Source organism: Leucoraja erinacea, chromosome 2, assembly GCF_028641065.1.
Source record: "Leucoraja erinacea ecotype New England chromosome 2, Leri_hhj_1, whole genome shotgun sequence".
Classification (NCBI taxonomy): Eukaryota; Metazoa; Chordata; class Chondrichthyes; order Rajiformes; family Rajidae; genus Leucoraja; species Leucoraja erinaceus.
Genome location: NC_073378.1, coordinates 112,650,517 through 112,673,707, shown reverse-complemented (window position 1 = coordinate 112,673,707; position 23,191 = coordinate 112,650,517). Strand labels below are relative to the sequence as shown.

Genomic DNA, 23,191 nt, shown 5'->3' with positions numbered 1-23,191 from the left:
AGGCAGCATCTCTGGTGAAAAGGAATAGGTGATGTTTCGAATAGAAACCCTTCTTCAGCATCTGCAGTTCTTTCCTACGCAGTTTAAGAGGGTTTTGGATGTGCAGGGACTGCAGGGATATGGATCACATGTGGACAGAAGAGAGTAGTTTATTGGATGTTATTTACAGCACAGATATTGTGGGCCGAAGGGTCTGTTTTTGTGTTGTCCTGTTGTTTGTTACTCCAACATCCCTCTTTAATACACACCATGTACTCTATACTCCCGGTGGCTCAGCACTTCAACTCCCCCTCACATTCCCAATCTGACCTTTCTGTCCTGGGCCTCCTCCATTGTCAGAGTGAGGCCCAACGCAAGTTGGAGGAACAGCACTTCATATTTCGCTAGGGCAGTTTACACCCCACATTCTATATTTGTCCCGCCCCCTCCCCTGACATCAGTCTGAAGAAGGGTCTCGACCCAAAACGTCACCCATTCCTTCTCTCCATAGATGCTGCCTGTCCCGCTGAGTTACTCAAGCATTTTGTGTCTACCTTTGATTTAAACCAGCATCTGCAGTTCTTTATACTGTATACTGTTTTGTTACTCCAATACACAGCATATGTAATATACTCAGTGGGTCAGGCAGCATCTCTGGAGAAAAAGGATGGTGACGTTTTGGGTTGGGACCCTTCTTCTGACTCAAAACCTGAAATGTCTCCCATACTTTTTCTTCAGAGATGCTGCCTGACGCGCTGAGTTACACCAGCACTGTCTGTGTATCTTTGATATAAACCAGCATCTGTAGTTCTGTATGCTATATAATGTTCTATGTTACTGCAATCCCTCTTTGATGCACACCATGTACTGCTTATGTTACTTCAATATTGCTCTTCAATACACATCATGTACAGCACACTATTCTGTTACTTCCATTGCTTCCTTACGTGGTATCTGTGGTTATGGGGAGAAGGCAGGAGAGTGGGGTTGAGAGGGAAAGATAGATCAGCCATGATTGAATGGCGGAGTAGACTTGATGGGTCGAATGTAATAATTCTGTTCCCATAACATGAATTTATAAACTCAATACACATGAACTTAATATATTGTATACTGTTCTATGTTACTCCAATAACCCTCTTTAATACACGCAATGTACTGTATACAGTTATGTTACTCCAATCCTTCCTTAATACACCATGTACTGTAAACTGTTCTGTTTCAATATTGCTCTTTAATACACACTGTTCTAAGTTACTCCAATATCCCTCTGTAATACACATCATGTATTGTACACTGTTTTGTTACTTCAATATTGCTCTTTAATACACACCACATACCACGCACTGTTCTATGTTACTCTAAGCCCTCTTTAATACACACCATGTACTGTAAACTGTTATGTTACTCCAATCCTTCCTTAATACACACCATATACTATATCCTGATGTGTTACTCCTCCAAGATCCCTCTGTAACACACACCATATATTGTCTACTGTTGTGTTACTCCAATATATCTATTTAATACACACCATGTACTGTAAACTATCATACGTTACTCCAAGGTACACAAAAATGCTGGAGAAACTCAGCGGGTGCAGCAGCAACTATGGAGCGCAGTCTGAAGAAGGGTTTCGGTCCGAAACGTCACCTATTTCCTTCGCTCCATAGATGCTGCTGCACCCGCTGAGTTTCTCCAGCAATTTTTGTGTACCTTCGATCTTCCAGCATCTGCAGTTCCTTCTTGAATACGTTACTCCAATCCTTCTTTAGTACACACCATATACTGTTCTACTTTACTTCAATATCCCTTTTTAAATGTAAACCCCTGCAAATAGGACCCCCCGCCGCCGTGTTGCAGTTCTATTTGCATGCATTTTATTGCAGGGTGGCTGCAAACAGGGATATGCTGCTGGTGTTAAAACATTTTAGCAGCTGTATTTGCTTGTATTTCTAGCAGGCTGGCTATGTGGAATGGGGACACGGAGTGGTGCTGTTATTCTCTCTCTCTCTCTCTCTCTCTCCCTCCTTCCCTCTCTCCCTCTCTCCCTCCCTCCTTCCCTCCCTCCCTCCTGCAAACATCCGGGCTTCCCTACTCTCCGCTGGACAAGGTTTTTTAGAAGCCATTTTGGACCTGGTTCAGTTTTTGTGTGTGTGTGTGTGTGTGTTTGTGGGGGGGTGTGGGAGTGTGTGTCTGTGTGGGTGTGTGTGTTGCTGCTGTTGCCGCCGCCGCCTCGCTCTCTCACTCACTCACTCATTCACGCACACTCACAGCAGAAGGGAGATAAGGGGACGAGCAATGAGTGCACGCCGCCGGCCCCAGCCGCCGCTCCGCCCGAGCGGCTCCACGCTACCCGCCGCCGAGTGAAGGGGAGAGTGAGCCCCGCGGGGCAGGCAGGCAGGCAGGCAGGCGGGCAGCAACGGCGGAGAGGCGCTCCCTCACACCGGCTCCTCTCTGCTGCAAGAGCACCATCGCAAAGAAAGCCAAGTGGGGCAAAACAACACAGCGACCATCCTCTCTCTCTATTCCCTCCCTCCTTCCTTTGACCAGCGGATACAACAAGCCAGATTGCAGCTTCCAACAACCCCCCAGGGTGCATTTTATTCATTTTTTATATATTTTTGCACCTTCAACTACTTTAAAAAAAAATCCACACCAAACTTAAATCATCTATTTGCAAAGAAGCGAGGAGAAGAAATCAACCTGCATCAAATGTCGTGGAGCTGATTTTGGATATTATATCACCCCCTCCCCCTTCCCTTTCCCCCTCGCCAACAATTTTTTTAACAATCTTTTTGGTGCATTTAAATATGTTTGCTTGCTGGCTGACTTTTGCACTTTGGGCAACTTTCTGTACAGGTAAGGACTGCTACTTGCGAGAGCTTAATCTCTGGCGGTTGTTGTTGGGATTGGGTGTTATGGTTGAGTTTTGTGTTTTGATTTTGAGGGAGGGGAGAGGAGAGAGCGTGAGGCAGATGAGAGTGAGGTTTTAAGTTGTTGCTTGTTGGATTTTTAAAATATTTTCTGACCGGTTGCAGATGCCTGCGGTCTGTTTGGATGCGGGTGCCTTGGCATACGGCACCACTCGAGGTTTAACACATTGTGGCTTTTTTGTTTTGTTTGTTGCTGGCCGCATTATTGTGGCCTGGTCTGTGGCGTTGGGTGTACATTTATTTTAACAACAAAGCTTGTTTTGAGTGAGTAGTTTCCCTCTCCACCCCCTCCCAATAAGAAACTTTGAGGCATTGTAACATTATTTTGCAGAGTGATTGAGTTCTGTGGGTTTTTTTTTTTTAATATACGGAGGGTATTGCTCGTTTATCCAGTGGGTGTATAATATAGGGATAGTTGCAAAGTGTCGAAAATAAACTAACATGGTATCCAGAGTTTAAAAAAAACATCGGTCTCGTGTAATGTAAACAAGTAGGGCCAATATACAAACAAAATATTCACGTTTGGGCCAATATACGTTTAGTTATAGTGACTCGGGAGATTGTATATGCTGGAATCTCGAACAGATCAAAGATAAAGAAAGGTTGGGCCTATATACAAATAAAACACACAAGCTGGGTCAATATACAAACAAAATATAGAGAGACCAGAGACTCAAGATGTTGGAATCTGGAGCCAAATCTTGAACAAAAATAAACAAGTCGGGCCAATATATAATTGAAATATAGAAGATGGGCCAATATATAAATACATTCACAATTTTTCTTGTTAAAAGGGGGATGGATGGCTGTGGGAACTAATGTGCAGGAAAGAACTGCAGATGCTGGTTTAAATCGAAGGTAGTGCGAACTAATGGTAGAGTCTACCCCCAAGCCTAACTTGCTGTTTTTTATTGTGTCGAACGGAACTGCAGACGCTGGTTTAAACCGGGGATAGACACAAAGTGCTGGAGTAACTCGGAGGGCCAGGCAGCATCTTTGGAGAAAAGGAATAGGTGACGTTTCTGGTCGAGACCGTTCTTCAGCCCGAAACGTCACCTACACGTTTTCTCCAGAGCTGCTGCCTGACCCGCTGAATTACTCCAGCATTTTGTGTCTGTTTACTGTTTTAATTGTTCAGTTTCCCTCTTTTTGTTGAAGGGGTGCGAGCAGAAAATCTTACCACCCTCTCGTCTCTCCCACGTTTATAATTTTTAAATAACAAATCGCCCAACTTTTTCATCACACTATGCAATAACAAACGTATAACACCAGTGTATAATTTGTGTCGGTCTAGTGATACAGTGCTCGATGTGCTACATTGTGAGCGTTTAAGATTGGGATGGGTGGAGGAAGAGGTGAGGAAAGATACTGAGATATCTTTGATGTTGCCAGCATGTTTTGGAACAGAAAGCGTGATCTCATTGTTAATTTTGGGAAGAATCGTGCAGACCTTGGAAACATTTTGGGTGGGTTTTATTTACACCATAATCTTGCAGAAGAGCGCCTGGCAAACACACGCTGGCCCCTCGCGTTGTCTAGGAAATTCCTCACTTGATATTACTTATGCACCAAGCCTCCCGTCCCCAAGCTTATGGTGATGTCTATGTTTCCTTTCCCTATCTCTCTCTCTCACTCCCCCCCCTGCTCCTAAAACCTTTCCAGGATTTTATTTTACGATTTGTTAACACCTCTTGTTCTCAAATACAAGTTTGCATCCGTGTGTGGGATTTGCTTTTTTAATTTAAAATAGAATCAAAAAATAAAAGAGGCCACGTTGTGGTGGATGGGGGGAGGATTACCATATGGTTGATATATACTCAATGGCCATCGGAGGGAGGGGGGAGAGGGATGCAAGAGAGAAGGGCAACATTGTGTTTGAAGGCAGACACGTGGTGGGCTACAGTTGTAACAGGACTGAGAGAATCTGATTCATTCTTTCGAGCGCGGAAGCGTTTATCGGATCTGCTTGGGTGCTCCTGCTTTTTTTTTTGGGGGGGGGGGGGTTTACATCTTTGATGCAAAATACAGAGGCGGGCATGGGTAAGGTACAGTTTATATTGACGCGCAGGTGTAGAAAAAAAACCCTTGCTTTCTAATGCTTTATTTCTTTCATCTTCACCCGGAGTTGTCGGGGTTTTTGTTGCAACATTCTCTTAACTAGTACAGGGAGAGGAAGCAGTGGCGTTTGTGTGGTTGCGGCCACGCTTTGTGCTGTTCCGTTTGCATTTGTGGTTTCCCTTTCCAATTATAACAAACACGGTAACTGGTCCACCCCCCCCTCCTTGATATTGTCTCAGTTTATGAACCATGACCACACTATTCCAAACCATACTATTTTATTATCCTGTATTTTGTTTTGCTTGTTTGGTGGGGGTGGGGGGGAGAGGGGATGGGATTTCACAAGCAAAGCCCCTCCCTTGTGTTAAGAGGGGGAGAGGTAATCGCATAGGCCTGGTCGGATTTATTTGAAAACAACAGCTCCCGAGGAGGCTCCGCTTTCCACATTGAATCACCAATTCTGGCTTAATTTCCTCCACACCATTTTTATATGGCGGAAAAAAATCGGTGCTTTTATGTTTTGAGAGAAATCCCATTGTTTGATGCTTACCTTAAACGTCGCTGAATGTGTGTTTAAAAAAAAATCTTGTGTGCTTTGCTTAGAAAGCTTGGCGTTTTCCCCTGGAGCTAACAGCTCGCTGCCTCCCAGCTTTATATTTAAGGGAGGCTTGAACGATGAGGCTTCTGTGGAGCGTAATAAGTATAGACCTGTTGTGGTGTAACTGATGTGGTGGTTGGGGGTGGGGGTGCTAGCTAAACCACAACAAGGCGCAGTACATCGGAATAAAACATGAACGCGTGTGATATATTTTTTTAATCGCCTTTTATTTGCGAGCACCTTTTCCTCTCCTTCCACCTCAACAGTCAAATGTTTTATTGTCATTTGTCCCCCGAAACGGAACAATGACATTCTTGCTTGCAGCAGCATAACTGATATGTAAACACAGTACGCATATAAGCACAGTTATACTTTGTTGTATATTATAAAGTTATAGATAGAAGAACCTTTGTTTATTATGGGTTTTTAGTTATACTTTGTATATTACCAACTTCCATGAAGATAGATAGATAGATATAATCTTTTGTTGTTTATTATGGGTTTTAGTGTACAAAGGGTTTTGGAGTATACATATATGGTGCGTGTGTGTATATATATCTTTAGTCTTGTTTATAATGGGGTTTACAGAGCACCATATATAATGGATTTATTTATATAAAAACACAAACAAACAAATAGACAACAATGCTGCAAATTTCAAAAACAATGCCACCTCCTCTTCCCCCCCCCCCCCCCAAAACAAAATAAATAGCAAATTAGAAAATTACTAAACATTTTGTGAGGTGCTTTATGTAACAGTGCGTTGTCGAGGTTCTCTAAAGTTTCAAGGAATGTGTTTACACTGGATGTGTGATACTGGGCAGCAGGCAGTGGAAATGAGATCATCCCCTGCCTCTGTTTGCATGTGATTACATCAACTACACATTTGTTGGACTTGCTCTTGGCAGTCTCGTTTATTCCCCCTCCTCCATCTACGTTCAGCAGCCCATTAATGCTCCCTGACTCCACTCTGGGCTACACTGTCAAATTCTCTGGCACAAATGTTTGCTAGTTTAGTTTATTGTCACGTGTACAATGAAAAGCTTTTGTTGCATGCTAACCAATCAGTGGAGAGACAATACATGATTACAATCAAACAGTCCACAGTGTACAGATACATGTTAAAGGGAATAATGTTTAGTGCAAGGTAAAGTCCGATTAAAGATGGTCAGAGGGTCTCCATTGAGGTTGATGGGAGGTCAGAGCCTCTCTCTAGCTGGTGATAAGATGGTTCGTTTGCAGGATAACAGCTGGGAAGAAACTGTCGCTGAATCTGGAGGTGTGCATGTTCACATTTCTGTACCTCTTCCCCGATGAGAGAGGGGAGAAGAGGGAATGACTAGGGTATGACATGCCCTTGATTATGCTGCTGGCCTTGCCAAGCAGTGTGAAGTGTAAATGGAGTCAATGGATGGGAGGTTGGTTTGTGTGATGGTCTGGGCCACGTCCACAATTCACTGCGATTTCTTGGTGTTTTGGATGGAGCTGTTCCCAAACCAGGCTATGGCGCATGTGTAGAAGTTGGTGAGAGGTGTTGGGGGCATGCCGAACTGCCTTGTGTATTATTGTCATATGTATTGAGAGAGATTCTTGAGGGTGAACAAGTAAACAAAGTATAGCTTCTTGGTTTGTAAGAGTGTCACGAGTTATAGGGCCAAGGCAGGAGAATGGGGTAGAGATCATAGGAGCAAACCCGATGGACCGAATGGCCCAATTGTCCTTCTGTGTCTTGTATAAAATACATCATCCCTTCCGCAAGTAATCTTCTCTGCTAGATCTACAGGGGGGGGCACGTTGGCACAGTGGTAGCGTTGCTGTCTTACAGTGCCGAGTTCGATCCCAACTACGGGTGCTGTCTGTCTGGCGTTTGTACCTTCTCCAAGTGACCACATGGGGTTTCTCCTGGTGCTCCGGTTTCCTCCTACACTCCATACGTATGGATTTGCAGGTTAATTGGCTTAGGTGAGAATTGTAAATTGTCCCCAGGGTGTAGCATAATGTTTGTGTACGGGCTGGTTGCTGGTCAGCGCGGACCTTCTTTGACTTCTTGAATAATGAACTTTGCTTCATTATTCGGCACAGTGACGCAGCAGGTAGGACTGCTGCCTTGCCTCGCAGTGCCTGAAACCCGGGTTCGATCCTGACCATGGGCACTGCCTGTGTGTGGAGTTTGCACGTTCTCCCTGTGATTGCATGGGTTTCCTCCAGATGCTCCGGTTTCCTCCTCTATGTCCCAGGGACGTGTGGGTTTGTAGGTTAATTGGGCTCTGTAAAATTGCCCCAAATGTGTAGGGAATGGATGAGAAGGTGGGATAACATAGCAGTTGGGTGAATGGGTGATCGATGGTCGGGATCTGATTGATGGGCCTGTTTCCATGCTGTGTCTTTAAATTAAACTATTTATCTCCGTGCTCTGTCACAATTGTTATTGGCTTATCATTGTGTATCAAAACACTGTGAACAGCTTTTGTTTTGCATGCTATCCACTTAAATCATATTGTAGAAAGATGCAAAGTGGCGGAGTGACTCAGCGGGCCAGGCATCATCTCTGGAGAACATGGCTAGGTGACATTTCAGATTGGAACCCTACATCAAAGTTTTTCTTTCTTTGGCAAACCAGCATCTGCAGTTATTAAATTGGTGGAGGAAGAACTGCAGATGCTTGCAGATGAATATAGACACAAAGAGCTGGAGTAACTCAGCAGGTCAGGCAGCGTCTCTGGAGGAAAGGAACAGGTGACGTCTTGGGTTGAGCCACTTCCTCAGACAGAGGGAAACGAGAGATATGAAAAGGTACATTGGACAAATGAATGAGAGTTGTGTAAAAGGACAATTCAAAGCCAGCAGTGATGATTAAGGAAAGGTGGAGCCCACAATGGTCCATTGTATGGGGAAAGTGGTAACGAGTGATATTAACACAGGTGGAGCCCAACTCCAGTATGGGGAAATGTGATAGTAAAAATAGGTGATTAAAAATGGGGGGGGGGGGGGGGGGGGGGGGGGGGAACGGAGAGAGGGAGGATGCAAGTTACTTGGAGTTGGAGAAATCAATATTCATAACGCTGGGTTGTAAGCTGCCCATGCAAAATATGAGGTGGTGTACCTCTGATTTGTGCGTGGGCTCGTTCTGACGGTGGAGGAGGCCCAGGATAGAAAGGTCACAATGGGAAGGGGAGTTAAAGTGTTTGGCAACCGGGAGATTGCGTAGGACGGAGGCGGATTGAGCGAAGGTGTTCAGCAAAACGATCGCCCAGTCAGCGCTTGGTCTCGCTGATATTTCGGAGTCTGCATCGAGAACAACAGATACAGTAGATGAGGTTGGTGGAGGTGCAAGTGAACCTTTGGACTATCTTGGTCCCTGGACAGAGCACCACGTGCCTGATGCACAGAGTTGAGGGAGAGTAGTCCAAGTTGTTTGCTCCTGTCACCCACCCCTTCCAACTGTGCCTTTATGCACAGACTGTTCCCCGGAACATAATACTGCAAAACCTGTCGATAGGAAAAGCAATTTGAGTGTTGCCAGAGAGCCTGTTGAACAAAATTGTACTTGGCTGCTCCCATTTCATCTGTTGTGTGACAAATAGGCTCAAAATGCCATTTTAGTTTGGAGGAGATAATGCTGAATGAAGTAATTTCCCGCTTAATCTTTATTCTATTATAGTGCTCTTGCCTGCCTCTATGTTTAGAGGATCTCTATGGTTCTTTGTAGGTACATTTAGTGCTTTAAGTGGCCAAGTGGGTCCAAATGCCGCCCATTAAAGATTATTGTAATATTACTTAGCATCAAAACCCCCCGTTCTGTTTACTACAGAGAGGCAACCCATTATGCCCTTGTCAATCAAGCCGCCATGTTACTTGACAGTAATGGCATCACGTTTGTCTCTTGTTAACGTGTCCAAAATGAAACTGAGGAGTGGTGGGGCTGTAAAAAATAATCTTATTTTTCTCAGAAGCAGCAATGTAGAACCCTGGAGGGAGTGGAGGGAATAGTGTGGGGGGGGGGGGGGGGGGGGGGGGGGGGGGGGGGGGTGGGGGTGGGGGGGGGGCGGGTGTGTGGAGGGGGGGAAGGGTGGGTGTGGAGGGGGCGTGTGGAGGGGGTGTGTGGGGGGGGGGAGAGGGGGGGGAGGTAGTGTGAGTGGAGTGTGAGGGGAGGGGATAGTGGAGGGGGAGGGCGGAGATTTGGCTTTTGTTGGGAGGCGCTCATTGCCTGACTCTGTGGGGAAGTGAGCGTGGATGGCAGACGTGACTTATCAGGAGAGGGACGGGGTGGAGCCCAGGAGGCTGAGAGGTGCTGCCAGTTTCGAGTTTAGTTCATTGTCATGTGTACTGAGGTACAGTGAAAAACGTTTTGTTGCGTGCTATCCAGTCAGTGGAAAGACTTTACATAATTACACCATCTACATAGTCCACCGTGTACAGATACATGATAAAGGTTTAACGTTCAGTACAAGATAAAGTCTGATTCAAGATAGTCCGAAGGTCTCCAATGAGTTAGATGGGAGGTCAGGACCTCTCTCGAGTTGGTGATCGGATGGTTCAGTGGCCTGATAACAGATGGGAAAAAACTGTCCCTGAATCTGGAGGTGTGTGTTTCCTGTTCCGCTTGCCTGATGGGAGAGGGGTGAAGAGGGAGTGACCGGGGTGAGATTGGTCCTTGATTATGCTGGTGGCTGGGCTAAGGCAGAATGAAGTGTGGATGGAGTCTATGGAAGGGAGGTTGGTTTGCGTGATGGTCTGGGGTGCGTCCACAATTCTCTGCAAAATCATTGCTGTCTTGGATGGAACTGTTCCCAAACCAGGCTGTGATGCAGCCCAATAAAATGCATTCCATGGAGCATCTGTAGAAGTTGGTGAGAGCGATTGGCCACATGCCAAACTTCTTAAGCATTCTAACGAAGTAGAGGCGTTGGTGTTCTTTCTTGGCCTTTGCTGCGATATGGGTGGTCTAGGATAAGTTGCTGGTGTATTTACTCCTAGGAATTGGAAGCTCTCATCCATCTCTACTTCGACACTCATTGCATACATAGAAACATAGAAAATAGGTGCAGGAGTAGGCCATTTGGCCCTTTGAGCCTGCACCACCATTCAATATGATCTCTCCATACCCCCTGATCCATTTAGCCACAAGGGCCACATCTAACTCCCTCTTAAATATAGCCAATGAACTGGCCTCAACTACCTTCTGTGGCAGAGAATTCCAGAGATTCACCACTCTCTGTGCGAAAAATGTTTTTCTCATCTCGGTCCTAAAAGATTTCCCCCTTATACTTAAACTGTGACCCCTTGTTCTGGACTTCCCCAACATTGGGAACAATCTTCCTGCATCTAGCCTGTCCAATCCCGTAAGAATTTTGTACGTCATACTGGGCGGGGTATGAGTATCTCTTTACTTCCTGAAGTCTTATCATCATCTCTTTTACTTTGCTGACATTGAGAGGAAGGTTGTTGTGTTGATACCAGGTTACGAGGTTCTCAATCTCCTTCCTGTACTCTTCATTGTTTGATATCCAGCCCACTATGGTGGTGTTATTGAGGTCTATGGAGTTGCTATGAGGCGTGGCTAGGGCCGTGGTGGAGGATGGGGAAAGCAAGGTTTGAGGTGAGAGCAAGGAGATTTAAAGGGGACCTGAGGGGTAAGTGTTTCCATAGTGCAGTTGGAATCTGGACTGAGCTGCCAGCGGAGTTACTGGAGGCAGGAACTGTAACGAACATATACGTTTTAGTGTAGAGGTTAAAGACACAGCGTGGAAACTGACCCTTTGGTCCACTCTGTCCACGCTGCCCAGCGATCACCCTGTATTCTAGTTCTAATCTTCACTCTATAGAGGCCGTTTATCAAAGTCAATTAACCTACAAACCTGTATGTCTTTTGGAGTGTGGGAGGAAACTGGAGCACTTAGAAAAAACCCACGCAGTCACAGGGAGAACATACAAAATCCACACAAACAGGACCCGGGTCTCTGGCCCTGTGAGGCAGAAATTCTACCGATGCACCATGCCATGAAGGCAGCAGGAAGTGCAGATCCTGGAATCTTGAGCAACTCCTGTAGTGACTCAGCAGGTCAGTCGGCATCGGTGGAGGGAAAGGATAGGTGACATTTCGGGACGGAACCATTCTTCAGACCTAAGAAGGGTCCCGTCCCAAAATGTCACCTAATTCTTTTCTGCAGAGATGCTGCCTGGCCTGCTGAGTTATTATAGTATTTTGTGAATATTCTCTGCAATTTCTTGCGGTCATACGTGGAGCTGTTCGCAAACCAAGCTGTGATGCAACCCGACAGTATGCTCTCTCTGGTGCATCTGCAGAATTTTGTGTTATTGGATGCATGCTGAATTTCCTGTCTCTAGTAGAGGCTTCTTCTTGCCTGTTGCATCACTGTGGTAAGCTTATTAATGGTGAGTTCTGTGGTTTTCCTTTTCTCACTACACCTCAGTTGCGGGGATGGGGGATCTGTGCAAACAGAGAGGGGGAGGGGGTGCATTCAGAGAGGGGGAGGGGTTACAGGGAGGGAAGGGGAGGGGTTACAGGTGGGGAGGGGGTTACAGGTGGAGAGGGGGGTTCGGGCAGAGGGGAGTGAGGGGAGGGAGGTGCATGTAGGGGGGAGTCGTGCAAGTCGAGGGCTGGACAAGCCACAGCTGTGGTTAAGCTCAGTTACGCCCCCCCCCCATCAAAGGGTGAGATGGAGCAGTTGAATTAATCACACGCTTGGTGTCACATTAAGTTAGGAGTCCCTTTCTTGTGGAAATGAGAATGTTTCTCAGTCACGACGCAGAGCCGAAGCCCACAAAGGTATAAGTGGAGCGTTTCTGAGCATTTGAAGGGGCCGCTCCTTGCTTTCCTGCCTCCACTTTATTCCCACCATTCCTACTGTTTGGGCATCCAGTGCGTGGGGTTGTGTGTGGACCAGAGGATGTCTAGGTTGGTTTGCTCCTGGGCCCGGCCAAGCTGGCCATTCACGGGTCACAGCGGCAGGCAGACGAAGGCTCTGCCCGAGCCGACTGCCTGCGGGCTCCCCCTGATCCACTGCCCGCCCCTTTTGCGGGGTTAAGTTCATCTCATGGGAAAGAACACGCAGTGTCCACGGGCACCGTGGAGGGGATCTGGGACCGCTGGGCACCGTGGGGGAGTGACTATATATATCCTGGATCAGAATTGTAAACAGCCATTTGATAGTCATATAGTGTGGAAACGTGTCCTTCGGCCCAACTTGCCCACACCGACCAACATGTCCCATCTCCACTAGTCCCACCTGCCTGCGTTTGGCCCATATCCTCTAAATCTGAGATAGACACAAAATGCTGGAGTAACTCAGCGGGTCAGGCAGCGTCTCTGGAGAGAAGGAATAGGTGGTGTTTTTGGTTGAGACCCTTCTTCAGACATTTCCTGCTCGGCCCCATTCTCCTGCCTTCTCCCCATAACCTCTGACACCCGTACTAATTGCACGTAGCGCCGCAGAATTGTGCACCTATCCCCCCCCCCCCCCCCCCCTTCTCCCTTCTTTTTTTGTTTTTCCGTTTCTTGTTTTTTGTGCTAAATTGTATGTATGCACTGAGTACGAGCAGCTTTCAGTTTCACTGTACATGTATAGTGACAATAAATGGCATATCATATCATATCACTTTAAGAATACCCAATGACTTGTCCTCCACAGCAGTCTGTGGCAATGATTTCCACAGATTTAGCACCCTCTGCCTAAAGAAATTCCTCCATCTCCATTCTAAAGAAAAGTCCTTTAATTCTGAGGCTGTGTGTGGCCTCTGGTCCTAGCCTCTCCCACTAGTGGAAACACCCTTTCCACATCCACTCTATCCAGTTCCTTGTGCCTATAACATGTGTCTGTTTTGTTGCCCATGTCCAGACTTGCTTGCTTTCTCCCAAAGGGAGAAATAATTAATTTTGCATAATTTGACTGCCTTTCCAATTCCCTGAGGCGGAATTTGCCCGCAGTGGTCTCATTGGCGTTGAGTTTAGAGAAAAGACGCAAGGTTAATTAACCCTGTTTGGAGGGCTTCCCTTTGCAAGGAAAACCCCCCTATCATTCAGCTCCCAGTCATTGGACAGGGAAATGGTGGGAATCCCCATCGACCCAACTTGACCATGCCAACCAAGATGCACCATCTACACTAGCCCCACGCTGGTCACCCGCGTTTGGCCCGTATCCCTCAAATGGGCGGGCAAGAGCGTTTTAAAATATAGGACCAAAAGGACTGATGAGATGGAGAGGAGGTCTTCAGACCAGGTTTAGTCCAGTTCGTACAGTATGACATCATGATTAGTGCAGGTGTCAGCAGTTATGGGGAGAAGGCAGGAGAATGGGTTTAAGATGGAGAGATAGATCAGCCATGATTGAATGGCGGAGTAGACATGATGGGCCGAATGGCCTCATTCTACTCCAATCACTTATGACCTTAAGACCAGGATGTGCAAGGAAGCTAAAACATTCTTAAATGAACTTGGATAGTAAAAGTAACTGTCTGGAACTCTGAAGATAGATACAAAATGCTGGAGTAAATCATCAGGTCAGGCAGCATTTCTGGAGAAAAGGAATGTGACTTGTCGGGTTGAGACCATTCTTCAGACAAAGTCAGGGGAGAGAGATACTGGAAATATGAAAAGGTTCAAAGAACAAATGAATAAAAGGTATGCAAAGAACAAAACCGGGGAGCAGTAAGAATTGCAGAGGGGATGCAGTGAGAGAAGGTGCTGCTGAACTCTCATTGAAGAGAGGAGGAGATCTTCTTCGAAGTAGACATACCTTCAGGAGATTTTGCAGTGGAGCAAACAAAATGTGTAGGAAGGAACTGCAGATGCTGGTTTACTCCTGAATGGCCTCCTCCTGCAAGGCCGAATGGCCTCCTCCTGCACCTATTTACTATGTTTCTATCGGCATGGGTTATTGATTGGGGATGATCAGCCATGATCACAATGAATGGCGGTGCTGGCTCGAAGGGCCGAATGACCACCTCCTGCACTTATTTACCATGTTTTCTACACTGAAGGCAGATACAAAGTGCTGGAGTAACTCAGTGGATCAGGCAGTATCTTTGGAGAAAGTGAATGGGTGAAGTTTTGGGCTGAGACCCTTCTTCAGACTGAGAGTCGGGGCTTCACCCCTTGTGTGTTTTTTCTTTCCATTGTCTGTTCTGGGAGGTCAGGGTGGTGAGGATGTGTAGCTTTTGGTGCTGCCGTGTAAGGTTTTGCTGCGGGAACCATTGTGGGGGGATTTTTATGTTGTTAAATTCTTTAATGTTGTGTCTTATCTTTATTCGTGTGCTGCATTGACAAGTCAAATTTCACTACACCATTTGGTGTATGTGATAATAAATGTCCTTTGTATCCTTGTATCCTTATGTCAGGTTGGGTTGATAAGCTTCCTAATCTTAAGCCTGTACCTCAGGGCCCATTCCAGACAGTGTCTGATGACACATATGTTCCTGGACTAGCAGCGGGGTCTGGTCCGTGGGTCGAAAGACACGAGTTTGAATCCTAGCAAGGTGTCTGGGGTGACATTTTATGGGCAGCCCAGCGACATAGCTGGTAGAGCTGCTACCTTACAGCGCCGGAGACCAGGGTTCGATCCTGACCACTGGTGCTGTCTGTGTATGGAGTTTGTGCGTTATCCCCGTGACCGCACGGGCTTATTCCGGGTGCTCTAGTTTCCTCTCGTATCCCAAAGACGTGCAGGTTTGCAGGCTAATTGGCTATGGGGGAAAAAATATTGTGAATTGTCCTTAGTGTGTCGGATAGAGCTGGTGTACTGGGCTTGCTGGTCGGCGCGGACTCGGTGGGCTGAAGGCCCTTTTTACCTGCTGTATCTCTAAAGTCTAAAGATGTGTTCATTCACCCCTTTTATTTTCTTTAACCCCACTTCCCCCTATCCCACACCTAGTAAAAATGGTCTAAATGATATATCCTTGCCCTCTTTGCACAGAGGGAGTGGCAACTCCATTACTCCTGACCCTCTCCTTTCTCCCTGGGAATTATACGCAGAAACTACGGTGTAAAACCTGCCTCTTTGGCGTATCAGTAGCGTCGCACTAACCCTGTTAGGGAAACATTATTCATATTTTCAATAACAAGGCCAGAATGAGATGTTTATGGACTTTTGCTCTCATTAGGCCAAGTTTTGCATAAACACGACGTGCTAATTAAGCATCTAACTGGGTCAGTTTAAAAGATTTGCATTATCAAAGGTGATTGGGTATTTCAATTGGAAACTTCACCACACAGAAAAATAAAAATAGCTTTCTGTGTAGTTCACAACCCACAGGGCTCATGCTTAAGAGAAACTGACGTTTAGTGATTGGACTACATGCCAGAGCAAACTCCCTGACTTAACTTAGTTTTACTTCAGGGGTACAGCACGGGAACAGACCCTTCGGCCGCCGAGTGTGTGGTGACCAGCGGTCACCCCGTACACCAGCACTATCCTACACACCAGGGACAATTTGCAATTTTGCCAAAGCCAGTTGACCTACAAACACACACGTCTTTGGGAGGAGACCGGAACTCCCAGAGAAAAACAAGCAGGTCACGGGGAGAACGTACAAACTCCATACAATTGTCAGGATCGAATCTGGGGCTGTAAGGCAGCAACTCTACCGCTGAGCCACTGTGTCGCCCTGACAGGTGAATGCATTTATTAATGGTTTTAGGGTCTTGGAGCAAAGGTGATAGAAGTTCATGTCGTAGGAGCAGAAGTAGGACATACGGCCCATCAAGTCTACTCCGCCGTTCAATCATGGCTGATTTATCTTTCCCTCTCAACTCTATTTTCCTGCCTTCTTTCCATAACCCCTGACACTCTTACTAATCAAGTATCTGTCAATCTCTGCCTTAAAAATATCCAATTTAATCTGACGGTGCCCAGATCCTGCCGGTGCCACAAATTGCTCCCGGTGGCCAGGCCAGAGCCGGTCGATCCGATCCCGTAGCCGGCTTCCGAGGCTGACTTTACGGGCTGGTGACTCTGCCCCCGCTGCTAGCTCTTGCTGACCCCTGGGCCTCCACGCTGTGAGCATGCTGGTGTCCATGGGGGCTATACCAGCCTCCGATATCCTGCCTACGCTCATCGTGAATGCAACGCATCTTTAATGACAGAATCGTAATCAATTCTATTGTGGCACAGTGGTGCAGCGGTAGAGCTGCTGCCTCTCAGCGCCAGAGATCTGGGTTCGATCCTCACCTCGAGTGTATGCATCTGACAGATGTTACCTATAGATGATACCTGCACGGTGGGGCAGCAGTAGAGTTGTTACCTTGGGGTGGGGTACCAGTAGAGTTGCACTAGAGACCCGGAATACATTCTTGACTACAGTGCTGTCTGCGTGGAGTTTGTATGTTCTCCCTGTGACCTTGAGGGTTTTCTCTGCGTGCTCCGGTTTCCCCCCACCCTCCAAGGACGTACAGGTTTGTAGATTAATTGGCCTCTATAACGTGTCCCTCGTGTGTAGGATAGAACTAGTATATGGGTGATCGATGGTCATAGTGAACTCGGTGGGCTGAAGGGCCTGTTTCCACGTTGTATCTCTAAATTAAAGACGGGTACGGTTCACTGAAAGTGTCCAGATTTCTAGAGATGGAACCAGGCCTTTCTCCTCACCATGCCAACAATTGGTCACCCATAACACTAGTTCTGTTCTCCCACTATCTCATCCACTGACTAGGGACAATTTACAGAGGCCCATTAACTACAAACTTGCATCTTTGGGATGTAGGAAGAAAACAGAGCCTCAGCTACCTCCTCCAGCAGCTTGGTCCATACACCCACCACTCTCTGTGTGTAAACGTTGCCCCCAGTTTCATATTAAATGTTACCCCTCTCCCCATACACCTATGTCCTCTGGTTCTTGATTTTACTTCGGTGTCACGTGAGTGATTCCGTGAAGAAGAGCCCGTTCAGCACGCATGCGCGGCATTACGTCCAGCAGAGCAACAGCGGCACAGCGGGAGTCAGGCGCTCCAGCTATGGAGGTGAAAGAACGGCCCGTTGGGTAAGCTGACGTCGGCTTTTTCTTTCACAGGGAGCCTTCTGCTGTCCGGCAGAGAAGAAAGGCTCTGCAACAAACCTGTCCCCCGCTCGACTCCACGGAGGAGCGTTCCATCTGGGGGGGAGGGGGCAGCAACAAGGCGGTAGGACCGCTTACCGGGCGCTCGGGTATCCCGACACCGTGCCGAGCCCAGCCCCGCTAGCGCCTGAGCAACGGGCTGGAAGTAACGCCACGGAGGCTTCCGACTTATCGGACGGGGACGTCTCTCCACCCAGGCGGGGGAGAGACAGCCGCCTGAGTCGCATGGAGTAGCTCTTGGAGCAGAAGCCCCAGCGAGGTGCACCCCAGGAGGGGCGCTCTCGCAGAGGGGGGTCAGGCACTCCCTCCACAGTGCCTTGTGCACTGTCCATTGCTTCCTCCTTTCCAGAGGATAGCTTTGGTGACCAGGACTCGGCTGGTTAAGAACAGGGGCAATGGCTGAAGACCTCGGGAGTATGCAAGGGGTGCAGGAACAGGAAGAGCTGCTAGGTGTGGTGGACCGCTACGTGGAAACCCCACGTGCAGGAGGCCGTTAAAAGCCTGACGTCAGCCATCACATTGTTTTCTCCTCGTTCCATGGACAAATACGGAGATGACCACAACCTTCGTAAACAACTCATAAGACCTGCCATAAAATCCTACATTGCGGGGGTTGTGCATACCCCAGCCACTGAACCAGACCCACTGCTCTTTGGCAACAACCTCACAAAGCATATGAAGGACATGCAAGAGGTTTTCCAAAACCTTTGGCTCATGAGGGCAGGGCCGGGGCGAGTGACCAAAAACAGTAATTCATACGCAGCAGCACCCCATCGCATCCATCAGTCAACGTCCACCATATCGGACTGATGAAAGCTCGGGGTCCACATTCTATCACCGCAAGTCTTCTTTAGACCAGGGCCCAGAGCGGAACCCATGGAAAATGTGCCACCCCCCAACGTCACCGCCACGTCAGACGACGTGCAACACTCGTTGGACCGGCAGGAAACAGAAGAATACCCATAACCATGGAGGTAGGTGGGTCTGGTTCCTACCAGTATATAGAGTAATACTAACACATGGGAGTCTATCACGAGTGATCAGTATATACTCAATGGCATTAGTGAATACAAATACAATTCATACTAGAAAAATTGCCACCAGGTCAACATTCACCCCAGAGGGTATTTTTTCCCCTCTCCGTTAAAGAAACAAGAGGGACAAGCTGAACTGGTGAGAATAATTACAAAGGGTATCATGGGGAAACCTGAACCCTTGCAATTCGTATCAAATATATTCACTAAACCCAAAAAAGATGGTGGATGTCACATCATCATTGACTCAACTTCACTAAATATGTTTGTTAAGTATATACTTTTCAAAATGGAACCAGTTGTTACTGCCAAACAATTAAATTCCAAAGGATACTTCATGGCAAGCATTCATGTTAAAGATGTTTACCATTTAGTACCACTCACAAGGATCATCGCAGATACCTGAAATTTAACTGGATGGGGCAGCTTAGCAGTTTAAAGCGTTACCCAATGGGCTCGCATCAGCCCAAGAGTGTCACCCAGACACTAAAACCAGCTCTGGCAATATTCAGAAGACAAAAACATATTGTCATGGCATATCTTGATGATATCCTAAATGGTAGGTAAGACCATGAATTTGACTATGTTAGCTGTTCAGCTACCAAACAGTTATTCAAAACCCTGGGGTTATCTTACATCCAGATAAATCTAATTTGAAGCCATCCACAATCATGGACTACTTGGGCTTCACAATTAATTCAGTCTACGTGACTGTAACATTGCCAAAAGACAACATAGTTGAATTGGCACAATCGTACAACAATTTAATGGTCAACAAACTACCAACTACTCGACAAGTAACAGAGTAATTGGGAAAATGATAGCAGCATTTTCGGCTATATAATTCGGACCTTTGTACCAAAAACGACATACAGGTCATTATGATCGTTTCATGAAGTTACCCACTGAAGTAATATCAGAACTACAGTGGTGGGCAAAAAACGTTTGACATAGTTTCAGCCTATTATCATCACTAACCCTATGTCAGTTATCCAAACAGATGCCAGTGCTCAAGACTGGGGAGCACCTAACTCTATATCCAGCACAAGTAGTAGATGGACTAACCCAGAATCATCGTTACCACTTACACTGGGCATTAATTATCTAGAGATGTTGGGTGACTTTTATGGTTTAAAAGCATATGCATAAATATGCATCACTTGCATGTACGGTTATAAATAAATAATACTATGGTGGTGGCCTACATTAACCATATGGGCGGCATAAAATAGGTATCATGCGACAAGTTCGTCAACACAATTTGGCAATGGTGTGTCCAAAGACATATTTGGCTATCAGTAACTTACCTGCCAGGTAAGCTAAATACAGTGGCAGACACCAGGTCACATAAATTTAATGACAACATCGAATGGATGTTAAAACCCCAAATTTATTTTCATAAAAGTTATCAAGCAATATGGCACGCCAGATATCGATTTATTTGCATCGAGGCTAAATCACCAGGTACCTATGTATGTCGCTTGGGAACCAGACCCTGAGGCAGCAGTGGTAGCTGCGTTTGCGCTAGATTAGGGAAATTCTTCTTCTATGCATTTCCTCCCTTCTGCCTCATCAGTCGGGGACTATGCACAGTACAAATGGACTCTGCTTCAGGTATTTTGATAGTACCCGACTGGCCTACACAGCCATGGTTCCCAATACTCCATGACATGGTTGTTGAAACTCCGATGGTATTCCCCAGTGACTCTGAGTTGTTAACACCCAGTGTCGGGCACAAGCCACCCGTGCCATGAAAAAATCATACTCCTGGGTTGCAGATTCTGCACAAACCACTTCTGGGACTGGGATTATCATAACAAACCGTCGACGTTGGCGGCGCGACTCACCCGTTGCAGCGGCCCCTACAGCCTGTCTTTCTTTTTTTTATTTTTTGTCTAGTTAAATGTAGTGTTTGGTGTTTTTTAATAGTATTTTTAAATGTGTAAATGTGGGGGGCGGGGGGGGGGGAGGGGGAAACTGTTTAAATCTCTTCCCTGTCTGGGAGACCCGAACTTTTCCCTGTCGGGTCTCGGCTGTCGTTGGGGCCTAGCACCGTGGAGCGGCCTCCAGCCTGAACGACCCGAGGGCTCGGGAGACTGCGGATCTGTGGACTCACCATCGTGGGGCTGGCCGGCCTCGGAGCGTGGGGAGCGGCGGTGACTCGCTGCTGCGGCTCGACTCCTGGGGCTCGGAGGCTCCAGCAACGCAGCCGCAGGTCCGGTGGACTGGGACATCGGGAGCTCGCGGGTCTGGGAGGAGAGAGAGAGACCGCTTCCCGGAGCTCCCGCAACGCGACTTCTCCAGCCGGTGTCACGGGGTTGGAACAACCCGGACCGGGACAGTACATCACCCGGCACGGCTTCATGGCCGTGGGACTCACCATCGCCCGTGGGGGTTCCAACCTTGGACTTTCAGACCGGGAGCGGGGCCGTAAATCGCCCCGCGCGGCCTAAAATGGCCGTGGGACTCATCATCGCCCGCCTGGGGCTTGGACATCGGGAGAGACACGGAGAACAGGGGAGAGAAAAGACTTGCCTTCCATCACAGTGGCTTCACTGTGATGGATGTTTGTGTGGATTTAATTATGTGTATGTCTGTAAGACAGTGTCTTTGTTTGTATGGCTGTGGAAACAACATTTCGTTTGAGTCTCACTGGGGCTCAAATGATAATAAATTTGTATTGTATTGTATTATTGTACTGACGCCATGTCAGCATCCCTCCGAACATCCACTAAAAAACAGCACTGGTCCACCATCAAAAAATGGGAGAAATACTGCTTGGATACAGGGACCACCTACACAACCGCTACAGTTACCAACGTACTGGAATTCTTGGCGAACCTTCACCACGATGAAGGACTTCAGCTACAGAGCCATCAACACAGCTAGAAGTGCCCCGCCTGTCTATTTAAAGCCAGCTCCAGGACAACAGGCCATGGGGTCACACCAGCTGGTGGTCAAACTAATGAAGGGTATTTACAACTCTAACCCCTAGACCAAGGTACACCCATATATGGGATGTCAGTGTGGTCCTGACATACCTCAGGGGATGGCCACCAGCCAGATCCCTCAACCTGGAACCATCTATGCTCAAAACACTCATGTTGATGGCACTTGGAGCTGCACAGAGGGTCCAGTCACTACACCTATTGCGACTGGACACCATGCTCACAGCTGCAGACCAGATCTCTGTCGTTATCCAGGGAATGATCAAACAGAGCAGACCAGGAACACCTAATCCAGTCGTGGAATTCCGGGCTTACCCGCCAGAAACACGGTTATGTGCCATGACCTGATTATCCTACATAGACACAACCAAAATATTTGAGGGAGATGAAAAGCTTTGTGGGTCAGTCATAAAAAAAATTATCGTCGGGTGACGAGGCATTTCGAGATGTCTCAAGCAGGTGCTAAAAGCTGCTGGGATAAAAAATAACGTACAAATTTTATTCCACCAGGGCAGCATCCACGTCGACGGCTAAAAAAATGGACGTGGCTATAAACCACATCCTAGCTACAGCAGGATGGTGGGGGGAAATACCGTTCAGAAATTTTATAATAAGCCATTGGCAAAACCTGTTTTATTTGCAGGAAAGATTTTACAGACTGCAAATATTTAATTTAAGCCCAGGGGAGCAATTTAATTTCTTTGTTGTTATTGTTAAAAAATACCATTGTGTTTTTCTACAAACAGATTCATTGGTTGGTTACGATAACACACTTCCTCCCTCAAAGACTTCGGCAGTGATGTAGTAATAGCTGTTACACGGTTTGAAATTACAGAGCTTTGAAATCTTCACGGAATCACTCGCGTGACTCCGAAGTAAAATAGTAAGATTAAACGAGAACTTACCAGTTTGAAGTTTGATCTGTATTTTATGAGGAGTTACGATGAGGGATTACGTGCCCTCCGCTCCCACCCTCAATAATATGGGTCAAATTCATAAACTGATGTCTCCTTATCTTTACTATGTTTACTTCAATAACTGTGTCTATCTGTGATTCCACACCGCTGCTTTGAAGTATGCCGCGCATGCGTGCTGAACGGATTCTTCACGTAATCCCTCATCGTAACTCCTCATGAAATACAGATCAAACTTCAAACTGGTAAGTTCTCGTTTAATCTTACTATTTGTCTAGTCTGGGTAAAAGTGTGCATTCACCCCATCTATTCCCCTCGTTACTTTATACATCTCTAGAAGATCGCCCCTCAACCTCCTGTGCTCCAAAGAATAAAGTCCTACCCTGCCCAACCTCCCTCTATAGTCCAAGTCCTCGAATCCTGGCAAACCTTGTAATTCCCCTCTGCATTTTTCCAGCTTCACAGTACCCTGCTTGTATTACGGAGACCAAATCTGAACACAATACTCCTGATGCGGCCTCACCGACATCTTGCAGAACTGTAACGTAAGGTCCCAATTTCTATGCTCAATTCTCTGGCTGAAGGCTAATGCATCAAAAGACTTTTGATGTATGTGTGGTATAGGAATATTGGGTGGCATAGTGGTGTAGCTGGC

At 46.9% G+C, this 23,191-nt stretch overlaps 1 protein-coding gene across 2 annotated transcripts in view; it reads left to right on the top strand.

Annotated features, from left to right (window-relative positions):
- Window positions 1-2,087: 2,087 nt before the first annotated feature.
- Window positions 2,088-23,191, top strand: part of LOC129714273 (activin receptor type-2B-like) — an 80,763-nt gene continuing 59,659 nt past the window's right edge. The window contains exon 1 of one of the 2 annotated variants that reach the window (XM_055663828.1): window positions 2,088-2,841. In XM_055663828.1, the coding sequence (XP_055519803.1) occupies window positions 2,793-2,841 (49 nt within the window). In that variant the 5' untranslated portion in view covers window positions 2,088-2,792. Of the gene's footprint in view, window positions 2,842-4,822; window positions 4,956-23,191 lie in introns of those variants that run through there. The other variant, XM_055663837.1, reaches the window with a different exon arrangement.